Below are 21,945 nucleotides of genomic sequence, written 5' to 3' on the forward strand. Positions count from 1 at the left end.
CATCAATGCCTGCTCACCTTGAACCAAACCCGCTACCGTGTGGTTCACGGGATGACGCTCCGACCAGCTGGGCCACCGGCCAGGACTAGCAGTGGTCACCTTTATCCAACGAAGCACTCCTCTTTCTTTATACTTTTCTCTGTTTTAAAATTTTAAAACATTTATAAGTGGGAACTGTGTATCTAAAAAGCGATACTTGTAAGGGTGGACACTGTGGGGCGTTACAATCACAAGTGCTCCTGACCTGAAGCTGCTGGAGCTGGAGAAAGGGGTGAAGACATGGGTGATGCCTCCAGGAGGTGGGGGGGGAGGGTGGGGGCCTCAGGCGGCGCGCAGCCCTCCGGTGCCCGCGGGCAGAGCACGCTCAGCTCTCGGGAGGCTTTGCAGGGAGGAACTCAGTAACGTCATCAAAATGCCCCCAATCCTCTGATTCTCGTGCAGGTGGAGGTGTGTGGGGCGCATGTGGAAGCATGTGAATTCCCGCAGTGGGGAATGCAGAGTAACTTGTGGCCATTCTACACACAGAAATCTCACAGGCCCCAGCCAGTTTGCCCAGTGGATAGAGCAGGGGTGGGCAAACTTTTTGACTCGAGGGCCACAATGGGTTCTTAAACTGGACGGGAGGGCCGGAACAAAAGCATGGATGGAGTGTTTGTGTGAACTAATATAAATTCAAAGTAAACATCATTACATAAAAGGGTACGGTCTTTTTTTTTTTTTTTTAGTTTTATTCATTTCAAACGGGCAGTAGTTTGCCCACGGCTGGGATAGAGTGTCGGCCTGCGGACCAAAGGGTCCTGGGTTTGATTCTGGTCAAGGGCACGTACCTTGGTTGCAGGCTCCTCTTGTTAATGTAAAAACATTCAAACCTGTAAAGAATTTTTGTGAGTTTATTTGAGCCAAACTGTCGACAATTGCCGGGAAGCAATATCAAAACGGATTGGGATAGTGCTCCGGAGAATGGCCGTTTCTCACCTATTTTTATACACTGCAGTCGAAGGAGGAGATGTAGGTGGGTTACAAGAAATCCACTGGTGATAGATTAGAGAGGCGCGAGAAAGCAAAGCGGGGAAACCTCTAGGACTGAATAAAAAGTAAAATAATAGACACATCACTTAGGTGGGTAACAGTCAACAATTAACATGGTAACAATAACAATGAAGGAATTTATGCTCTCTGTCCTGGCGCCCAGGCCTGGGGGGTCCGGAAAAAAGGGAAGTTACAAGTTACCCCGACATTTCAAGGGTGTGTTATTGTAGATGCAAAAACAATTGGCTCAGTTAGGTAAAGGTGACCTTGCCAGGGAAGATACCGGCCTAGGAGGTGAGGTGACTACCCATCACAACTGCTTTTAGTTCAAGTTTAATTTCAGACCATCCTTGTGGTTACTTTAGGTCTTAGAGTTTGCAAGACCGCCATGCAGGCCTTCCCTGAGCTGTCAGGTTAGCACGTGGCCCCTTTCGTCCACTCTCCGGCCCAGGCCCTGTTCAGGGCGTGTGCAGGGGGCAATCAATGTGTTTCTCTCACATCGCTATTTGTCTTTCCCTCTCCCACTCTCTCTAAAAAAATCAATGGAAAAATATCCTTGGGTGAGGATTAACAACAACAACAAATTTAATTCACTTAAAAAACAAACAAAACCCCTAGCCGGTTTGGCTCTGGATAGAGCATCAGCCTATGGATTGACTGAAGGGTCCCGGGTTTGATTCTGGTCAAGGGCACATGCCCAGGTTGTGGGCTGGATCCCCAGTAGGGGGCGTGCAGGAGGCAGCCGATCAATGATTCTCTCTCATCATTGTTTCTCTCTCTCTTTATAAAAAGAAGTACCTTATAAAAAATCAGTGGAGCCCTGGCCGGTTTGGGTCAGTGGATAGAGCGTCGGCCTGCGGACTCAAGGGTCCCAGGTTCGATTCCGGTCAAGGGCATGTGCCTTGGTTGCTGGCACATCCCCAGTGGGGAGTGTGCAGGATGCGGCTGATCGATGTTTCTCTCTCATCGATGTTTCTAACTCTCTATCCCTCTCCCTTCCTCTCTGTAAAAAAATCAAAATATATGTTAAAAAAAATCAGTGGAAAAATATCTTTGGGGAGGATTTAAAAAAATCTCACAGAAGGCCTAGAAAGGACAGATCAGAGCTATTTCAGAGCCACAGACCTGGAGAGGAAGGCAGAGAGCGGGTTGCAGGGCAAGGACTGAAATCATTTTTGTAAGAACAAAGGCCCGAGCCCCTGTGCAGGTCTGGAGTTGCAGCATGCCAGCAGGTACGTGTGACTGTTACGTAGATGAAGAAAGATTGCAGCAGTTTAGGAAAAGAGCCATTACTTTAAAACCAAAACGGCCTTTCCAAGCGAGAGGCAACCAGCCTCTATTTGAAATCAGTGAGAACAGCTACGCAAGAATGACTAATCCAGGCGGAAGCCCAGAGAGTGTTGGGATTAGGAGACAAAGCAGGAGCACTTAGAAGGGGAGGGGACAGTCACCCAGAGAAGGAAGGTGTTGCTTAGGTGCAGGCAAGCTAACAGTGATGTTAACGAAGTGTCCCCAAGTTTCAGCTGCCGGTCAGGTAAGCGAATCTGCTTTCTTGTATCTTTGCACAATTCTTTGGGACACGGTGTCGCCCTAGGCCCAGTCCAAAGGTCATTTTAGCCATTTTAAAATTCCAAAGATTTGAGGCCTCAGGTAACCAAGGTGGTTCCTCCGGGATGGCAGCTCCGGCTCCGTTGTTAAATGATTGAAACTGTAGAGGCTCTGATATTGCTGCAAATGTGCAACATGCCCAGGAACAAGGACTAGTCAGCACAGGTAACTTTAAAACGCACCCCATGGGAGGATTTATCTCAGAACACAAGTGACCCTCCACCAGCGCGGGTTTGAACGGTGCGGTCCACCTATGCGCCGATTTCTTTCCATGGACCCTCTCAGTTTGAACCTGCGTGTTCAACGGGCCACTGGCGCTGGGAATCCAGGCGTGTGATGAGGGGCGACTGGAGTGAGACTGTTTCCGACTGTGTGGCGGTTGGCGCCCCCTTACTGCATTGCTCAAGGGTCAGCTGTACTTTTTTCAGACATACAAAAATAAATAAATAAAAGAATCACTCAATAAAATATTGCAAACAGCAGGAGAGGGATAGCCCTGTTTTATTAAAGTTTTGAGCTCCCACCTGTGCCCAGAATGCCCTCCAGGACTTGGGGCCGATTCCTGCAGGTGGGAGCCTGGAACCCAACAGGAGGCGCCGTGATGGGGCCAGTGGCAGGGAAGAGGCTGTGCCTGAGGGAGGAGGCCCTCCAGCCGTAGGGCAGGACCCAACGCTGGGCTCCTCTGCCAGGCGGGCGCCCTCTGCTCTGCAGCTTTTGTCTCCGGGACTCAGAGGGTGAGGTTTCTCCCATTCTCACCCAACCTTCAGGGAGGTGGGGCAGAGCTTCTGCAAGTGGCTCTCAGGGAGCACCTGCTGCAGCAGCCTGGAGGAGGGGCTGACCACAATTTCTCAAAGGACATTTTATGCTAAAAAAAAAACAAAAAATAAGCCACTTGTGCCCAACCTGGGCCACTTCTCTCCCGGGCAGGGGAGGGAAGAGCTTCCTCCCCAGCGGCTGCTGCAATGGGATCAGATCCTGTGGACCCCTGTGGAGTGGTGCTTAGATCACTCACCCAGGAATCTGGGGACCCCGTGGTGCAGCCTGTGGTTTCGGGGAGCAGTGGGGCCATGCGAACAAACAAAACCAGTGGGGAGAGTGCACAAACATTTATTTACAAAAGTCCAAGGTACATATGATACAGGCTCTGTACATAGTAGTTAAAACAGGATTATTTTATGTTTTTACTACCAGAAAGTAAAGAAAACATTTAGTAATCATTTCTGCTATTTTTATAAAGTGACAGGTCATGCACTTTTAAGTTTTAAAATCCTTTGCGAAGTGCAAATACTAGATTCCTCTCTCCAGTTTTAAGGCAAGTGGAGTGGGACTGTCGCTGGGCGGTATCTGGCTCTGGGGAGCACTCTGCCCAGAGGGGAAGGTGTCAGGCACCACTGAGCCTCCTGCTGGGTCCCCAGAAAGGGGATGATCTCTGTGGGTTCCTGGCACTTGCACCTCGCAGCCACTCACTGGCTTGTCAGATGATTACGGCCCCATCTCAGCCCCAAACCCCATCACTAGTACGACTGCTCCTTGAGGACCCAGGAACCAGGTCCTGCCTCCAGGGCCCTGAGGTGTCTAGAGGGTCAGGCAGGGTTGAACTCATGACCCGTGAGCCCCCAATGGCAGGAATGCCTCCTGGGGAGCAGGGTGGGTGAGCAATAACCAGAATTCTCCAAGGACAGGTTCTCAGGTTGGCCTGGGGGGACCATTACTCTGCTTGTTGCATGCCAGGTCCCTGGGGACTTGCTGGTTGGCAGTGACAGGCGCATGCTACCTGCCCCAGGCCCTCCATGGAGCCACATAGCCCGCTGTGGGCCAGAGGTGGAATGAACCCACTCAGGTCTAGGAGGCCAGGGTGAGCGCTGTCACTAGCGGGGCAGGGCAGTGCATGGGCTCACCCTTCCCACGGGCGGGATGTCTGTTGGGGGCTCACTGTTCTCAGAGACCCCCCTTTGGGGAAGAAAGCAGAGGGCACATGCTTTCTTAGGTCCTGTCACTGCCATTCAGGCTGGCACCAAGGTGCAGGCAGCCCCCGGCAGCGGGGACCAATGCAGGCCTGTCCTCATGGGTCCCACCTCATGCCCAGGTGCCCGGCTGCCTGCACAGCCTCTCCTGAGGAAGGGCAGTACGGGGCAGCCTAGCACACTTATCCATTCTAATTCTGGAAACACATCTGAGAGGCTGAAGGCAGCAGGTGGCCACACGCAGTGCTGCTCGAGTCCTGCCGTGGTGAGCAGGCCTGGGTGGCGCAGCCTCTGGAACAGGGACAGGGAGGGTCGTCGGCTCCCCCTCCTCTCTGAGGCCTGTGGTGCCCTCTGAACTTCTGGGAACCCCCCGGACATCAGACACAGCAGTGGAAACTGGGCCAACACAGGGAGCCAGGCAGGCTTGGCCCCAGCGGAGGCCCCTGCTCTGCACACGGCTGGGGCAGGGACCCCAGAGCATCAAGGAACCTCAGGACAGGGCAGCGGTCAGGCCTGCCGGGCACCTGGCGGGGCAGCACCTTGGGCGGGTACTGAGCACAAGCTGGGGCCTCTGTCCCCCTGGAGAAACCCACCGCCCCCCGAGCCTCAGGGGAGCTGCTCCCACCTGGTTGCTGACAGAGAAGGCTCCCCGGGAACTGCTGCTGCGAGAACCACCAGACCCAGTATAGCTGCCCCCAAAAGGCCTTCCATTTGGCAGAGTCTCAGGGCCGTCCGGCTGCCTGACCTGGGATAAAGTGACTTCCCAGGGACTGCGGGAGACTAGTGGGCCACGGAAAATAGTAAATGCAACGTAGCAAATGTGAACATTTTAGGTAAGTCACAGAACAGAACCCACAGCACGATGGTCTCACCTGAGCGGGCCGAGAGGAGAGGACAGACCTCTGAGCCGCCACCAAGGTGGCGCCCTGGGGTTCTGGATGTGGGGGACATGGTCTGTAGCTTCCCCACCTTGTATGGTGCTCTTGGGCCTGTGGCCACTGCTCTGCCCTCTTCACGGGGTCCAGCCGCTCTGAGTGCCTCACTCTGGGGCGCCAGTGCAAGCGGTGCTGCGGCACTGGCCTGGGCGACACGACTCTCACCTCTCCGAACGGCACTACTTGTTGCTTCAGCTTTATTAGGAACCTGACAGCTGTGGCGAGGAAGGCCTGTGCGGTTTCTCATCGAGACACCTGTTGGCTGGTGACGAGGGGATGGAGGCAAACCTTCCCCCGTCTCTCTCTGCAGGGAGAGGTAACGGAGCAGAGGTGACCACCTGCACCAGGGGCCATTGCACTGGCTGCTAGGATGGCAGACCTCTTCGGAAGGGGGTGTGGCTGCCCCCGAGCTCTGGACAGCAAGAACTAGCCCGCCAGTCACTCTTCCAGGGGAAGTGGCCCTTCCTAGGGAGGGGAGGGAAGACCGGCCTATGCTTTTATGAGTCAAGCCCATCATCCCTACCTAGAGAGCCTGGCACAGCCACTGGCTGCGGGGTGGACGGGGGATCTAGCCAAGCCCCACCTGCACACGCTGCTCAGTGGGGCTCCGAGGGGCAGGGCGAGGGTGTCAGAAGCGATGGCGCGGCTGGGGGCCAAAGTGCATGGGCAGGTTGTGCTCCAGGGGCAGGTGGACGGGGGCAAACTCGTAGTTGACCCGCATATTGGGCAGAGGCGGCACGTAGGGTGCCGGGATGGGACCCATGTTGAGGGGGAAGTTGTTGAACATGGGCCGGACGGGGGGTAGGGCGAAGGGGGGGTGCACGAAAGCGTAGGCCGGGATCTGCGGCTGGTGCAGGTTCTGCGGGACGGGCCTCGGCAGGGCTTCCATCCTCTGGACTTTCTCTGGCGGCTTCTCCAAGGGGGGCCCGATGCGCTTGAAGGTGTTCTCTGAGGAGAGAAAACAGGCTGAGCTGAGACTCCCCTTTAGAGCCAGGGCCTGGAGGCCCTCACAGGAAGCCATGTCATGCTCTGTGGCCTCAGGGTGGGCCTACTGCCTTAGTCTGGTTTGGCTGCTACTTGTTCTTAAGCTGCAACCTACCCCTTGGGACCTGCCTGCCATCAAGGAGGTGCTGAAACTGTATCTAAGCTCTCGGGCTTCCCACAGGGAGCAGGACGGGATGAAGTGTGTCTACAGCCACCTGAGACCGAACTCCCGGGTGGTCCCTGGCCGGGCAGGGCCTGTGGAGGGGAAGGGGGAGAAGCACTTGCCTCCGTTCTTTCTTTTCTGTTCCTCTTCGGCTTCCTTCTGGATTTCCTCAATTAGCTTCTCATCATCTTCCTAGAAGAACAACAAGGTGATAAGCTGGCTCTCCAGCAGCTGCATGCAGTGTGGAGGCCCCACCGGGATACCGGGGATGCCAGTTAGCGCTGGTCAGCAATGGGGTGAAGCCAGAAATCTGCTGCTGACCAGTGGGCCTTCATGTCACTCACTCCCAGCTCCCTGAGAATCCCTTCACCACGGAGGGGTTCAGGGCAGGGGGCCTGGGGCTGGGCCCAGCCTGCTTTGTTCACTCAGCTACAGGGTAAGCAGAGGGAGGACCTGTCTCATGCAGCTGGGGGCTGGGGAAGCTAGTAAGTCTGGGTGGGCAGGGCCCGATGATCCCGAGCTTATAGCCTGAGCCCAGCAGCCTGGCTGGCTCCCTCCCTGCGTGGGCTGCACTAATGCCTGCTCAGGCCCTCGAGCCCTGAAGCCAGCCCTTAGCGCCTCGGAGGCTGGTGGGCTGTGGAAGCAGCAGCACCCGCCAGTGAAGCCCGGGCAGGTCTCGGTGCAGGAGGAAGGGCACAGCAGGTTCAGAACAGACCCCGCCACGCCCCTTCCCAAACTCAACACCTGGTGGGCCGGCTATGCTGACTGGCACTTCAGACTTGGATTACCCAGCCTGGGGGCAGGAGCCAGAGGGGCTCTGGGCAGGGCAGCAGCTCTGGGCAGGATGTGGAGCAGGGCAGGACCCTGCTGGTCGCCTCAGCTGCACGCTTACACTGAATGACAGGCAGGCCTGGTCTGTCTTGGGTCTTCCAGCTGTGGCTCTAGGAGTTCAGAGCAGCCAAGCTGGAGACGTGCAGGGAAGGGCAGTGGTGCCCAACGTGGGGGCGGGAGTTTTGGTGCTTCAAGAGCCTGCTGGACACCATGTTTGCTCCCGGCTGGGTGTGCTCTGGGGGGAGCAGTGTCAGTGGTAAGTCTGCATTTTCCACGCCGACCTGAGGCTCTGACCAGCTGAGCCTCCCAGGCAACGTCTCAGATGTGAGTGGAGTCACAGAGCGGAGGATGAGCTGGGAAGGACCCTGGGAGTCCCAGGCCCAGAGGAGTGGCAGCGCCTGGTGGGGCTGAGCAGTGGACGGTTCGCAGATTCACTCCGCGTGGTTTTAATGTCCCGGCCAAGACAGCAGTTCGTGAGGTCGCCAGGTGGTCACGAGCCCCCGATGCTTTCACTCAGTCAGCGTCAGACACCTGCGCTGTGCTAGACACTGTTCTACGTTTATTGGTTCACCTTCTGGTCAACAGCAAGACGGATGGAATGAGTGAACAGCTACATAATATTGTCCCTTTCTTTGCAGATAAAGCTTTTAGGACAGAGCCCCTGGAGATTGGGCTCTGCGGGTAGCAGTGGGCGCCTCACTGAACTGCGCTTCCATTCTCCAGGCCTCAAATGATGGTCTGGACTCAATGGTCTCAAGGACTCTTTCCCACTCCGACATTTGAAAATCCTTATCATCAGACACCCAGCCTCGCCTGGCCAGCTGTTCTGAGCAAGGCAAGGGGAACAGGAGACGTGACAAAGGTTAAGACCCCATCATGCATTTCGGACGCTGCCATGTGCTCGAGCACATAAGAGAATCGCATGTCCTGGAGGAATGCTGGTGGGTGTCATGTCCACCCCCAGGTAACGCATAAAAACGCTAAAAAAATCCAAGATGCGGTCACCCTGCCTCTCTGCGAACACCCCAAACGAGGAACTTACTGCTCTACAGGGTATTCACTAAGCCAGTCAACACAAAGGGCTCTAGTAACTCAGGGTCTGGTGGACAGTCTGAGGCCTTCATGTGAATGTCAAGGTAAGTTCTACCAGGTATCTAGATTAGGAGCTGGCAAACCTCTACTTTGGTGCCAGAGGGAAGGGGTGAAAGTGAAGGGAAGCAGGAGTGCAGTGCCTATGCCTCGCAACAGGTAACCTGGGGCGAGCTGCTGAGCACCCCCGTCTCAGCCCCTCATGGAAAACTGGCTGCTGGAAGGACGGATGAGCCCCAGTGTGTGAAGGACTCAGCACGAGGCAAGCGCTCATGATTAAAGGTAGGAAAGTCTGACAGACGGCAGGCTAGAGTTCAGAAAGATGAGAAGTTTCGAGAAAAAATGGTACAGATTGGCAGATGCCCCCAACATTTCTCTCAGTGGCTTCCTTAGGTACAAGTGACAGGTTTCTTGACTGGTCATTTATTAATTATAACTATTAGTACTACCTTTACCATCACCACCACCACCACCACTAGCACTACCTTCATCATCACCACCATCACCATTAGTACTACCTTCACCATCATCATCATCATCATCACCAGTACTACCTTTACCATCACCACCACCACCACTAGCACTACCTTCACCATCACCACCATCACCATTTTATACTACCTTCACCATCACCATCATTGCCACCAGTACTACCTTCACCATCACCACCACCACCACCAAGTCCCTATTTCGACCACATCACCTAAATGTGCTTATGCCCATCAGTCCCCAGAGGGAGGCTCAAGGCCTCTGACAGCACAGAAGGCATCTTAGAAATCCCCATTCTAGCTTCCTTAGAGCACAGAAACTGAGGACCCAGAGAAAGTTGTTCCAAGTTACGGCAAATGCTTTATAGCAGGGGTCCTCAAACTACGGCCCGTGGGCCACATGCGGCCCGCCAAAAACATTTATCCGGCCCGCCAGGTGTTTTTGCCACCGCTGCCTGTCCTGCTTAGCAGCCGACTCGTCCCGGGCCTGCAGTGCGCATGTGTGGAATGTCTGAGGGACAGTGAACTGGCCCCGTTTAAAAAGTTTGAGGACCTCTGCTTTATACAGTTCTACGGCATCACTCAAGTAGCTTTCCTGGAGGAAATTCGGAAGTTTGTGAAGGTGTCCCTGTCCCACTGCTAACTTGGTGGGAAAATCTGAAGGGTGTATGCATTGCTTCTTTCCAGGGTCAGTACTGAGAGCCCTGGCCAGCGTGGCCCAGTTAGTTGGGCATCATCCTATGCACCGAAAGGTCGCCGGTCAGATTCCCTGTCAGGGCACATACCCAGTTGTGGGTTCGATCCACAGTGTGGGAGGCAACTGGTCTGTTTCTCTCACATTGATGTTTCTCTTTCTCTCTCCCCTACTTTTTTTCTTAAATCAATTAAAAAAAAGAAAAAAAAGCCAGTACTGAGAGTTCGGTATACATCAGGCCCTGCGCTGGATGCGCAGCAGAGAAGAGTTCTGTCAGGGTAAGTGAAGAATGAGGGCAAGAGAGGGTTCCCTTTTGGGTGGAAGATGCCAGGTCCCCTCTCCCTGCTGAGAGGCACCTGCCTGATTTTATTTGTCGACGCGTTTCCTGTGCTAATCCCATGCTCCTGGTGGAAGTTCCGCCTGAACAGACGCAGTTTAAGGGTTCCCTCAGGTGGGTCTGGGGCCTTTGCAGAGGTGAGTGTGAACTGAGCTTCTTGATGCGGATCTGCCAGCTTCGGGAGGGCAGGGCGGCAGGTGCTCCCGCCCATGGCCTCTGAGTAGCTCACACTGCCCGGGCCCTACCTGCCCCCCCACGGTGGGGCCCAGCCCAAGCTGGCAGGGCGCTCACTGGGCCTGTGCCTGTTGCCTGCTGTGTGTGCTGCTCTGGGGACACAGACCTGTTGGCCCTGCACTCCAAGGAGGCCCGGAGTTGGGAGTGGAGCAGGGAGGCTTCCTGGAGGAGGAGGTGGGGCCTGGGGGAGGGAGGCGCCGGCACAGACATCTCGGCTGCCATGGAAATGCTCCCTGGCGGAGGGGACAAGGAGCCCGGGAGTTCTTCTTTTGAAGAGAGCCACCGGAGCGCTGGAGCGCTGCCCTTCCTTCCTTTGCTCTGATCACTCCAGATCTGGTGAGTGCACTCAAGGGCATTTGTCCTTACGTCCTGTCCTTCCCCCAGTAGGCAGTGCCCTTAGAGTCTGAATTCAGTCTGTATTTCACCAGAAAATGTCAGCACTCACCTATTTTGAGCAGCGATTGTTAGCATAAATAATGAGTAAATTGTCAGTTACACCTAGAATATGGGTCAGGAGTTTCAGATTTCAACTTTCTCCAACTGGTTGGAATCACAGGACACTGTGTTTAGAAACTAAGAACTAAAACACTGCCTAACAGCCCTGGCTACTGTTGCTCCATGGTTAGAAAGTTGCCTTCCACCCCGCCACCCCCGCCACCCCCACCCCCGCCCCGCCCCTGGGTTGAGAGTTCAATTCCTGGTCAAGGACACATACTTGGGTTGCAGGTTTGCTCCGCAATTCTGGGAGGCAACCAATTGATGTGTGTTTCACAGCAATGTTTCTCTCTCTCCGCCCCCTCCATCTTTTTCACTCTCTTTAAAAATCAATGGAAAAAAATATTATCGGGTGAGGATTAAAAAAAACCCCAAACACTGCCTAACATATATTTTTTGAAAATTATAGTTTCAGCCAAATATTTTAGATTCTAAAGGGAAGATTTCTTACTTCATCTGGGATGTAAATTCTTTCCACAAGCAGCTTCACATAAGCATTTTAAATTCCTCAAGTAAAGAGTGAAGACAGACTGAACTGTATACTTCTAAAATAGCAAGTTTTATTTTATATGTATTTTCCTACAATTAAAAACATTAATGTTAAAAAAAAAGAGAAGGTAAGTGTAGGGTTATTTTGAGATAAAACATGAAGACTGGCTCCTATCAGAACATTTCTTGGGTTTGGGGTTGAGTGACAGACGAGGCACCGAAGCCCTCCTAGAGGGGAGCTCCCTCGGGAAGCATTCTAGGCACCCCATGGCCATCATTCACAGTAAATAAGGGCATTTGTGGAAAAGGCTTGCCATTCTGCAAATCTAGGACACGCCCAGGCTGCTGGACATGGAGAACAATGGGAGGAAAGAAGATGATGTGCAGGCCAGGTGCGGCGGGCGGGATCACAGAATTCATTGTCCTGCAGGGGCTGAGTCACTCACAGGAAATCCAGGCGAGCTGGAGGGCTGTGAGCCAGCTCTTACTCTAAGCACCTCACACAGAAGTAACCTTCCTAACTCCACGCGTTAAGTACTAGTCATTAATCCCCGCACTACAGATGAGGAAACCGAGGCCCAGTCTCATAGCCTGAGCTCTTCCCCACACAAACTACAGGCTTCTGAATGGGAGCTTCTGGAGTAGTGAGCCTGGAGACCAGGAACCCTGCCTGCCAGCCCTCATCACTGTCAGAGGTGACTATTTTTAGGCCCTGCTTTGTTCTAGAAAGTGTATCTTTCCCATCTTGAAATACAAGAGGGTTTTTTCTTTCTGGAATGGACAGAACTCTGAAATCTCCTTTCGCCACTAAATGCAGAGTAGGGCAAAAACAAACACCCCAAGGAGATAAACAACCAATGCAGCCGAGAAGGGGCTGAGAAGGGGCCACGTCCCTGGAAAGCTTTTGGGAAATCTTACTTTCTTAGGGTCAGCTCACACAAAAGTGCACGTGCCAGCCCTTAGGCAGAGGTGGGGACCCTTATTTCTGCCAAGGGCCATTTGGGTATTTATAACAGCATTCTGGGCTATGTAAAATTATCCACTTAAAAATTAGCCTGCTATATTTGGTCAAACATTTCATTAACTCACCCCTAATACCTTGGCAGGGCCAGACGAAATGATTTTTCGGGTCTTATGCAGCCCGTGGCCAGATGTTCCCCACCTCTGTCTTAAAATGAGCCATTTGAACTGGCCTCCCTGGCACCGGGCCTCTGAGGTGAAGCCAGCAGACTCCGCTGCCCCAGAGCGGGAGTGGGAGTGGGGACTCAGGGAGCTGGAAACCTCAGGGGCGAGGCTGGGCCCCACCCAAGGCAGGAGGACTTGCTGGCTCATGGCAACTGAGCCTCCCATCACCGCTGACTGGGTGCTGTTCTTGGCCACCTCGATCGTGGAGCAAACACTTCTGATTTCCCTGCCCGACACGTTTTCTCAGGAGGCCACTGAGTTACTTGTATACATATTATGACGCCCCATAGACTTTTCTCCTTCTGTCACAAAAAGCCCATGGTTTTGATCCTCAGACACATTGACCTCAACAGCGAGAACGCAGGGCACACTGGGCCTACCCCACCGGTGTGTAACATGTATCACTTTCAAAAAGCCCGAGGTGCCCTCACCAGTTTGGCTCAGTGGATAGAGCGTCGGCCTGCGGACTGAAGGGTCCCAGGTTCGATTCTGGTCAAGGGCATGTACCTTGGTTGCGGGAACATCCCCAGTAGGAGATGTGCAGGAGGCAGCTGATCGATGTTTCTCTCTCATCGATGTTTCTAATTCTCTATCCCTCTCCCTTCCTCTCTGTAAAAAAATCAATTATATATATATATAAAAAAGCCCGAGGCTCCCCCCACAGAGGCTCTCTGCTCGGCCCTCCCTGTGTGTGCCGCTCCCATCCTCACGCCGGCTCTCCAAGTGCCTTCCAGGCCTCACAGGGCTGCCGGGCCTCTACCCAGGAGCAGCGGGCTCCGAGGCTGTGGTGAGGAGTGAAACCAGAACCAGGGCAGAGCCTGGCGCTCCTTCTGGGCTGACAGCCCCAGGGATGCCTGGGCACTTCTGGACTCCGCAGGCAGCCAGAGGCTGCTGGCACTGGGAGTGAGCCATTAGGGCCCCTCCAATTGTTCTGCCCTCAATAGGGTTGGAGGATAAACGGAACCTGCTTGAAACCTGCGCTCCCCTTTATCCTCCCTGGCGAGAGGGACAGACAGTTGTCTGTACTCACTGTGCTGGACACCCCAACAGCCCTGGTGAACGGCCACCAAGGGTGACACCCCCACCCAGCACAAGTCTCCCTGGCCTTTGGCTCGGGCTTTAAGACAGATCCATAGGTCTGGGTGAGCCTCCTCTCTGCCTCCCTTCTGGCCTCCTAATCTCAGTGAATACTTTCTAACAGGTCCACAGAGTGTTCCTGTAAGCACGGCTGGGCTGAGGTGGGAGGGAAGACGCTGGTGAGCAATCAGTGTCCCTAGATGGGTGGCTCTCAAAATACCAGGTGGAGTAGCAGTGAGCCACGCATGCCACTCTGAGAACTGTGACGGGAACACGTGCAGCACCCAGTGGGCCGCGCACGGGACAAAGCAGTAGAGCAGAATGGGACATGGAATCTCACCGGCCAGTAGATCTGGAGGACGCTTTATTTATTTATTTATTTAAATACTCTTATTGATGTCAGAGAGGAAGGGAGAGGAAGAGAGAGACAGAAACATCAATGAGAATCACGAATCGGCTGCCTCTGGCACACCCCTTATTGGGGAATGAGCCTGCAACCTGGGCATGTGCCCTTGATGGGAATTGAACCCAGGACCTTTCAGTCCCCAGGCTGAGGCTCTATCCACTGAGCCAAACCAGCTAGGGCTGGAGGACACTTTAAATAAAGAACCAAGCGGGCTGCATCTTAAGAGGGAGCAGAGTTTATTTCCTTCCTTTCCCTGAATTCCTGAGCTCAGCAGGATGCAGAAGTGCTGGCCTGACACGGAGACTCTGGCACGCCCGCTTCACGGGAGGTGGGTGGGGAGCGAGGCCTGGCAGGAGCATGAGGTGGACGGCGGGCTCAGCCTTGCCAAGTAAGGACTCGGCATGCAGCGCCGGCAGGAAGTGAGGCAGAACTCACCACAGGTTCTAATTAAGAAAAAAACTGCCACAAAACCCAACTCCTTAACTTGTCTCTCAACAAGCCTGCGGCTCAGCCAGGCGCAGGGTCTGGACAGGAGAGCATGAGGGGAGAGAGAACACTTACCACTCGGGTATTAACACCGACCGCCAGCCACAGGCTGAAAGTACCTAAAACCAACACTCAGCCTGGGCACACGGTTGTCTTGTCAAAGCTGGGAACAGTCCTGAGCCTGTTTTCATCAGCATTTCTGTCACCAGGGCTGGCTGCCTGCCTGCCGGCTGTCCAGCCTCCTGTGACCAGGGAGGGAAGATGGGCGACTTTCCTTCTTCATTTGACTTTTTCTCCCCTTAGAAAGGTGACTGGGAATTGCAAGGCAACTACTGCTTCCCGCTTGCGATATTGGGGGTTGGGATCCAGGTCATGTGTGGCCACAGCTGTTGTTAATAAACTTGCAATGATTTCATAAAAGGCTTCCAAAGAGCTGAGGATTTAGTTTCAAATTATTCCCAGATCAACTGCAGATCGCTGAGCAACAGCAGAGTCTTACCCCCCCCGCCCCAGCCCCCCGCCCAGCTGTCCCCCTGCAACAGGAAATTGCGGGGGGGGGGGGGGGAATGTGGTGACGCGCAGCCTGGAGGGGCACACGCTGTGCAGCTGGGGTCTGGACTGTGCTGGGGAGAAGCAAAGGCAGAGGCTCTGGGCTGCCTTCTGCAGTCTCTCCTGGGGCGAGGCCCAGCACCCACACACCTTTCTGTCCAGAGCTCCCCAGGGCTCTGAGGCAGCCTGGAGTGTGGCCATATTGTGACTCCTCTCAGGGTCTCAGGGTTAAGTGCTCAGCCCGGGGCCTGCTGGCATTTGCTAAAGACAACACATGCCCACCCGCCATGCTTACTGGACTGAGCCCTGCTGTGTCCTCCTGGGGAAAGTCCTCTGGTGACATCCAAATGCCATCAGGGACACTCAATTTGGAGCTGCCAAGCCCCCTTTCTACCACCTGCAACTTGCTCAACGGGGAAGGGGTCCCGTGAGGGTTCCACCCTGTGGAGGCGCACTCAGTTCACTGGGCTCAGGGACCCCGTGGGCAGCCTGACTGGAGAGCATCTTTATTTGGGACCTTGCTCCAGGACACGGAGGCTTTTGGAGGGGAAGGAGCCGACATCTGGTCCAAGACCTGGACTTGCATCCGGTTTTACCAAGTGACCTGAATGTCATTTTCTTCATCTGTATAACAGGAAAGTGGCCCTGCCCCCAGTTGTAACGGCAACAATGGTATTTAAAACAGTGACTAGAAATAAAATGCTATGGCCAAGTGTGGGAGCTGGGGGTGGGGCAACACGAGGGCTCACTTGATTCTTTTTCTTTTTATAGAAGGTAAATTTAAAAAGTTAAGAAAGCCTGGCTGGAGTGGCTCAGTTGGCTGAGTGTCATCCTGTGCACGAAAGGTTGCTAGTTTGATCCCCGGTCAGGGCACATACCTGGGTTGGGGGTTAAATATTCCTGGTTGGGGCACATACAGAGGGCAACCTATTGATGTTTCTTTCTCTTTCTTCCTCTCTCTAAGCATTTCCTTGGGTGAGGATTTAAAAAAAAAAAAAGTGAAGGGAAAAAAATGCTGAGGCCAGAAATTAGTTACCAACCTCAGGTCTGGAATATCTTCCTCCAGGGTGGGCTCCCACCTTTTCCTCACCAGCCCCCCTGAAGCACTCTTCTGCCCCTCACTGCTGCAACAGTGCTTCCTTCCTGGGCCGCTGCAGCCAGGTCTCCAAGCCGCCGGGCCTCCACATGAATGACCGGGGATGGACACCCCTCCTCCGACCCGTTACTGACCAGTCCCCAGCAAGTTTACTCATTTGTAAAAGTGGGATGACACCTCTGCCTTAGGGAACGGCTACAGAATTAAATATATGAACGCATATGGCGGTCCCGTCCGATCCACTGCAGACTTGGGAAACTTAAGTAGGTTTCCTCACCAATAGCCAGGAGATAACGGCACTAAAATGCAAACTGGCTGCAAAAGCCCTGGGTTTTATTTGAACTGAACATGCTTTACACGCCTACAGTCAGAAAACAAAGTTGTAGAAAACAATTCTGTGCAGGTTCTGGTAGCCAAAACCCATGATCAATACCGACTTTGTTTTGTATTAAGGAATTCTGCCAAACTTGTCGGGTCCAGGCTGCCAGGTGACTTCTGAACACAAACTCCCGCAGCAAGGTAGGAAGCGGGAGCCCCGCCGCTCATGCGGCCACTCTCGGCCAAGAGAAGAGTCAGCATATTTGGATCCAGTCAAGTCCCGGGAGAACCCTTCCCCCATTGCAAATGTTTGTTCACTTGTGTGTTGAGATTTTGCTTTGCATTCTGGCCCCTAAACCAGAGAACTGTGGTTTGCTGTGACTGTTTGCTACTCTGTTTTTTTCTTTCTAAAATGACATCGTGTTTTTGTAAGACTCCTGGTTGAATGTTTGGTTTATTTTGGATAACTAACAGAAAAAGAACGTTACCCTTCACCGTGTTAGCTCTCTAACATGAAGTTAGTTTGGGTTCCCAAGCAATCGCTGGTCATTAAGGATGAAAGCTCCACTTCTCGCTAACCCACGGACAGCTCCCCACTGACAAATGAGACTCTTCCCGCCCCGAGGGCTCATTAGGCGGAGAGCGGCTCTGCCGACAGGGCCTGCTTTGTTTCCCTGAACTTCTGAATGGCTTTGTGTTCTCAGAAGCCCCAACAGATGCTGGGTTGGAATTCAATCAGTCTCCTGGTGAGAATTAAGGAAACGGGCTGATCCCAGTTTTGATGGGAACGGGACACGAAGAACAAAATCTCTGACTGTGGCTACCAGAGGAAACCGAAGGGGTTTGTAGGTGCCCGACCTTCCTTCCCAGCTTATTTTAAGCAAATCCAGAACCTTTCTCAGAGTAGAAGACAACTCAACAAGAAAACAAGTGGGCAGCCGCATGCTATGGCACCCAAACAAGGTAACAGAACAGGAGAAACCTTTATCATCGATTCCACGCGTGGGAAGAAAGGAGGTGGCAGGAGAGGGACTAAGAACCGGGAGAAGGAGAAGAAAGAAAACCAGCACTAAGAATAGGCCAGCCTGCGGCATCCGCCCGCTGGTCCTCCCACTCTGCTCTTTGTTTCTAGAGACAAGATGGGTCGGGGGGAGGAGGACTTCTCAGGAGCTGCAGCTGAAGAAAAAGGATCCCGTTTCCCCACCTCGTTCCTAGAGATGCTCAGCCCCCGTGGCTACTTGGATGGGGCAGAGGAGGGAGTCAGCAGAATGGCCACGACCTGAAGTTCTGTCCCCAAAGCAGCATGGCTCACCTTGCCCAGTGCTCCCGCTGCACCGCCCCTCCCTCCACACATCGACCACAGAAGGACGGCTCCTCTCTTTACTAAACCTCCCCTTTCTTTCATGGTTTTTCCTCAGCGATGGGGAGGGCAGGGGGGGGTACTAATAAGCCTTATGGGGTCACAGAGCTGTCGGATAAGAGCAGTTCCTGGGGCCTCGGCCCAACGTTCTGACCAGTGAGGAGGTTGCTCCTCACATGCAGGTGCCTGGTTTCCAGAGGACTCACTGCTTTTCAAAGTCGGTGGCTCTGTGGCCCGCAGCCCAGTTATCCCGAAACCTCTTGTCAGGCACATCCACGCTGCTCTGCACCAGGGCAAAGACCTTTTCTTTGGCTTATAAAATACTGGCTTGAACTGTGTATTTAAAAAAATTATTTTTGTTAATCCTCACCCAAGGATATATTTTTTCTCACTGATTTTTAGAGAGTGGAAAGGAGGAGGAGAGACTGAGAGAAAGAAACATTGATGTGAGAGAGACACATCAACTGGTTGCCTCCTGCATGTGCCCAACCAGGGCCAGGGATAGAGCCTGCAATCGAAGTACGTATCCTTGATCAGAACAGAACCTGTAACCTTTTGGTCCAAACGCCGATGCTCTAACCACTGAGCAAAACTGGCTAGGGCTTATAAGTCTTTCTTTTTTTATTTTATTTTAAAAAATTGATTTGAGAGAGGAAGGGAGAGAGAGAGAAACATTGATGGGAGAGAGAAACATCTATCAGTTGCATCCTGCACCTACCCTGACTGGGCATTGAACCCGCAACCTAGGTATGTGCCCTGACTGGGAATTGAACCTGCCACCTCCTGGTACACAGGATGATGCTCCAACCAACTGAGCCACACCAGTCGTGCTGAACTGTATATTAAAAAAAAAAAATGTTTTTTATTGATTTAGAGACAGAGGGAGGGAGAGATTGAAATATTACTTGGTTGCCTCTAGTCCATGCCCTGACAGGGGATTGAACCCTCAACCCAGCTTTGTGCGCTGACTAGGAATCAAAGTGGAGACCCTTTGGTGCATGGGACAACACTCAAGCAACTGAGCCACATGGCCAGGCTGAACTGTGTTTTAAAGATCCTTGGATTAATAACCCAATCTTTAAAAATTGGGAGAGTTCACATTAAAATACATATTTCTAGCCTCTTTGGAAAATTTGCAGCCATGGTAACTGAATATAATCTCATCTGGCAACAAGCTGTGGGAGCTGAGTAGCAGCCCACACCTTCTCCTGTTTGCCGCAGTCCCTACCACACCCTACTGTCCCCTAGACCTGGCCTACTCAATGCTCACCAATCACTTCTATTACTATTCGCCTCTGTGGTAACTTGGGTCGTGACCCCCAGCTGCATGCTGTTTGTATTTTATGTGTAAATCTTCCCATGCTTCCTCCCACACCTCCATGTTTTAAAATAGATAAATAGCATTGCTTTTTATAGCTGTATACTATATTAATGTGAGCATCCGACCCCCGGGCTGTCCACCACTGTTACTTACATGAGGGAGAAATAGACCTTTATCTTGTAGAAGCCACTGCTATTTTGGGGCTTTCTGATATTCAGACAAATTAATCCTTATTTTAAAATAGGGGTTTTTACTGATTTCTTAAAAAAAAAAATAAAAAAAATATACATAATCACTGATTTGAGAGAGGAAGGGAGGAGAGGGAGAGAGGGAGAGAAGGAGAGCGAGAGGGAGAGGAAGAGGGAGAGGGAGAGGGGGAGAGAGAGAGAGAGAGAGAGAGAGAGAGAGAGAGAGAAACATAAATGATGAGGGAGGATCATTGATTGGCCACCTCTTGCATACTCCACACTGGGGAAGGAGCCCACAACCCAGGCATGTGCCCTGACAAGGAATCAAACCAAGACCTCCTGGTTCATAGGTCGATGCTCAACCACTGAGCTACGCCAGCTGGGCTTTACTGATTTCTTATTGAGTCACATTACTCTTTAGATATTAACATATTAAATTATCTATATCACATATATGTTACAATTTCCCCTTGTTTCTCAATCCACATGATAGCCAGTGTGACCTTGAAAACTTAAATCAGGCCAAGTCACTCTCCTACATAAGTCCGGCAACAGCACCCCACCACACTCGGTGAGACCCATCCACAGCCTGGTTCTTTGCCCACCTCTTACGTTCCTTCCTTAGCTCACCACCTGCAAGCCACACTGGCTACTGTTGGTCCCCAAACAGGCTAAATCTGTTTTATTTCCTTGGCCTACCTTGCTGCTTCTCCTCCTCCCCACACAGGTCTCTCAGATCACTCTGAGGTTGGCCGCCTCCTCTAGCTCCGGTCCTTCCCTATCACGCTACTCTCATTTTCCTACACAGCACTCACTACATGAAGGATTCTTGTTTTAGGCTGTAAACTTCATGAGAACGAGGCTTTTCTGTCAAACTAGTCCTGGCAACACTGAATAGTTAAGAATGAATCTATCATTTTCCTAGTGAATTGAAATGGTATTTTTTTCACATTAAACTCATATGGGTCTATTTCTGGTATCTATTTTGTTCCTTTGATCTAGCTGCCTATTCTTTTATCAGCCTATATGGTTGTTTTTTTTTTTAAAGTATATTTTTATTGATTTTAGAGAGGAAGGGAGAGGGAGAGAGAGAAACATCAATGAGGAGAGAGATTGGCTGCCTCCTGCATGCCCCCTCCTGGGGATCGTGCCGCAACCTGGGCATGTGCCTCTGATCAGAATTGAATCTGGGACCGCCTTCCGTCCACAGGCCGATGCTCTATCCACTGAGCCAAACCAACCAGGGCAGCCTATATGGTTTTAATTAGTTTAGCTTAATAGTAAAAATTAGTCTTATTTTCAAAATGATAGGTAATTTTTCAGGGAAAAATCCTACTGAATTTAAATGGGAATTGCAGTGAACTTCTAAATGACTTTGGAGATAACTAATCTCTCTATAAACACCAAGTCTCCTATTTGAGGGACAAGATGCTTCTCCATCATCCAGGTCATCTTCACTTGTCTCAGGTGAAAGCTGAGGAGTGACTGGCTGTCACTGGGCACCCCCATGGGCTTTGGTGCCCTTCCTCAAGGCTTTTCATTTGCCCAGCCAGCAGGTACTCACTGTTAGGCTGAATCACTTTTTGGTAGAACAAGCCTTCTCACATGTCACATTGCTATCCTTATAGATCAACTTACAAAGGACTGTGGTAGTTTCAAATTTAAAACTATTTTAAGAAGAACTGATATTTCTAATATAAAACTATTTAAGAACAGAGCACATTTGTCCATATGTTCAAATCTCTTTCTTGTCCTTCGATACGGTTTTCCTCACATTTCTAACTAAAGTTCATTTCTAGGGTATTTGATGATTTATATTGCTGCCGAGTGGCATTCTGTGTACTTATTTTGTATCTAGCCATCTGCTGCTTCTAATAGCCTTCAAGTTGATTATTTCGTCTTTTCTCAGGTCTAACATGGTGGATCTGCTTTTCTTCTCTACACATCAAAGTGCTTACAACAGTCTGACACATGTGGGTGCCTAATAAACATTAGCAATTATCTTCTCCAATATCTGTACCTTTTTAAAAATTCTCTTAGCTAATTGTACTGACAAGCAGTTCCAGAATAAAATAGTGGTGATAGTCTTACATTTGACTTTTTGGGAATGTGTCTATGTATTTCATTATTAAATACATGCTAATATTGACTGCTTTGAACTATGGATTTTAAAAAATATAATATTAAGTAAAGCATCCTTCTAACACTATTTTTTTAAAGCTCAAAATCAAGACTGGCTATCGGATTTTAATTCAATGTCTTTACCATCTAAAGCTATTATACGGTGAATTTTATTAAGAGGTCATAATATTGAACCATCTTGCATTTCTGGAACAATCTTACTTGGTCATGGTTTTTATTTGCTGGTATTTTATTTAGAGAATTGAAAACCTATAGTCATATGTAGAACTGATCTGCAGTTTTCTTTTTTGGGGTTATCTCTGTCACGTGTTGGTATCAGCATTATGCAGATTTTATTCAAATATTATGTAAAACTTTCCTTACTTTTCTATGCTCTGAAACATTTCAGATGGCATAAAGAATTTATTCTCTAAAGGTTTGAAAAATTTGCTCATAAACTGTTTGGGCATGCTGGTTTCTGAGAAGTAGCTTTTTTAT

The 21,945-nt window shown here is 51.4% G+C and overlaps 1 protein-coding gene across 4 annotated transcripts in view; it reads right to left on the minus strand.

Moving 5' to 3' along the window:
* Positions 1 to 3,728: 3,728 nt before the first annotated feature.
* RNF216 (ring finger protein 216) overlaps positions 3,729 to 21,945 on the minus strand; it is a 115,539-nt gene continuing 97,322 nt past the window's right edge. For all 4 annotated transcript variants that reach the window (XM_070414310.1, XM_070414312.1, XM_070414309.1 and 1 more), the window contains 2 exons: positions 6,806 to 6,875; positions 3,729 to 6,484 (listed from right to left, as the gene is read on the minus strand). In XM_070414310.1, coding sequence (XP_070270411.1) covers positions 6,165 to 6,484; positions 6,806 to 6,875 — 390 coding nt within the window. In that variant the 3' untranslated portion in view covers positions 3,729 to 6,164. The remainder of the gene's footprint in view (positions 6,485 to 6,805; positions 6,876 to 21,945) is intronic.

This window comes from Myotis yumanensis, unplaced genomic scaffold (assembly GCF_028538775.1).
Source record: "Myotis yumanensis isolate MYYU_CA2020_CCGP unplaced genomic scaffold, mMyoYum1.0.hap1 SCAF_5, whole genome shotgun sequence".
Classification (NCBI taxonomy): Eukaryota; Metazoa; Chordata; class Mammalia; order Chiroptera; family Vespertilionidae; genus Myotis; species Myotis yumanensis.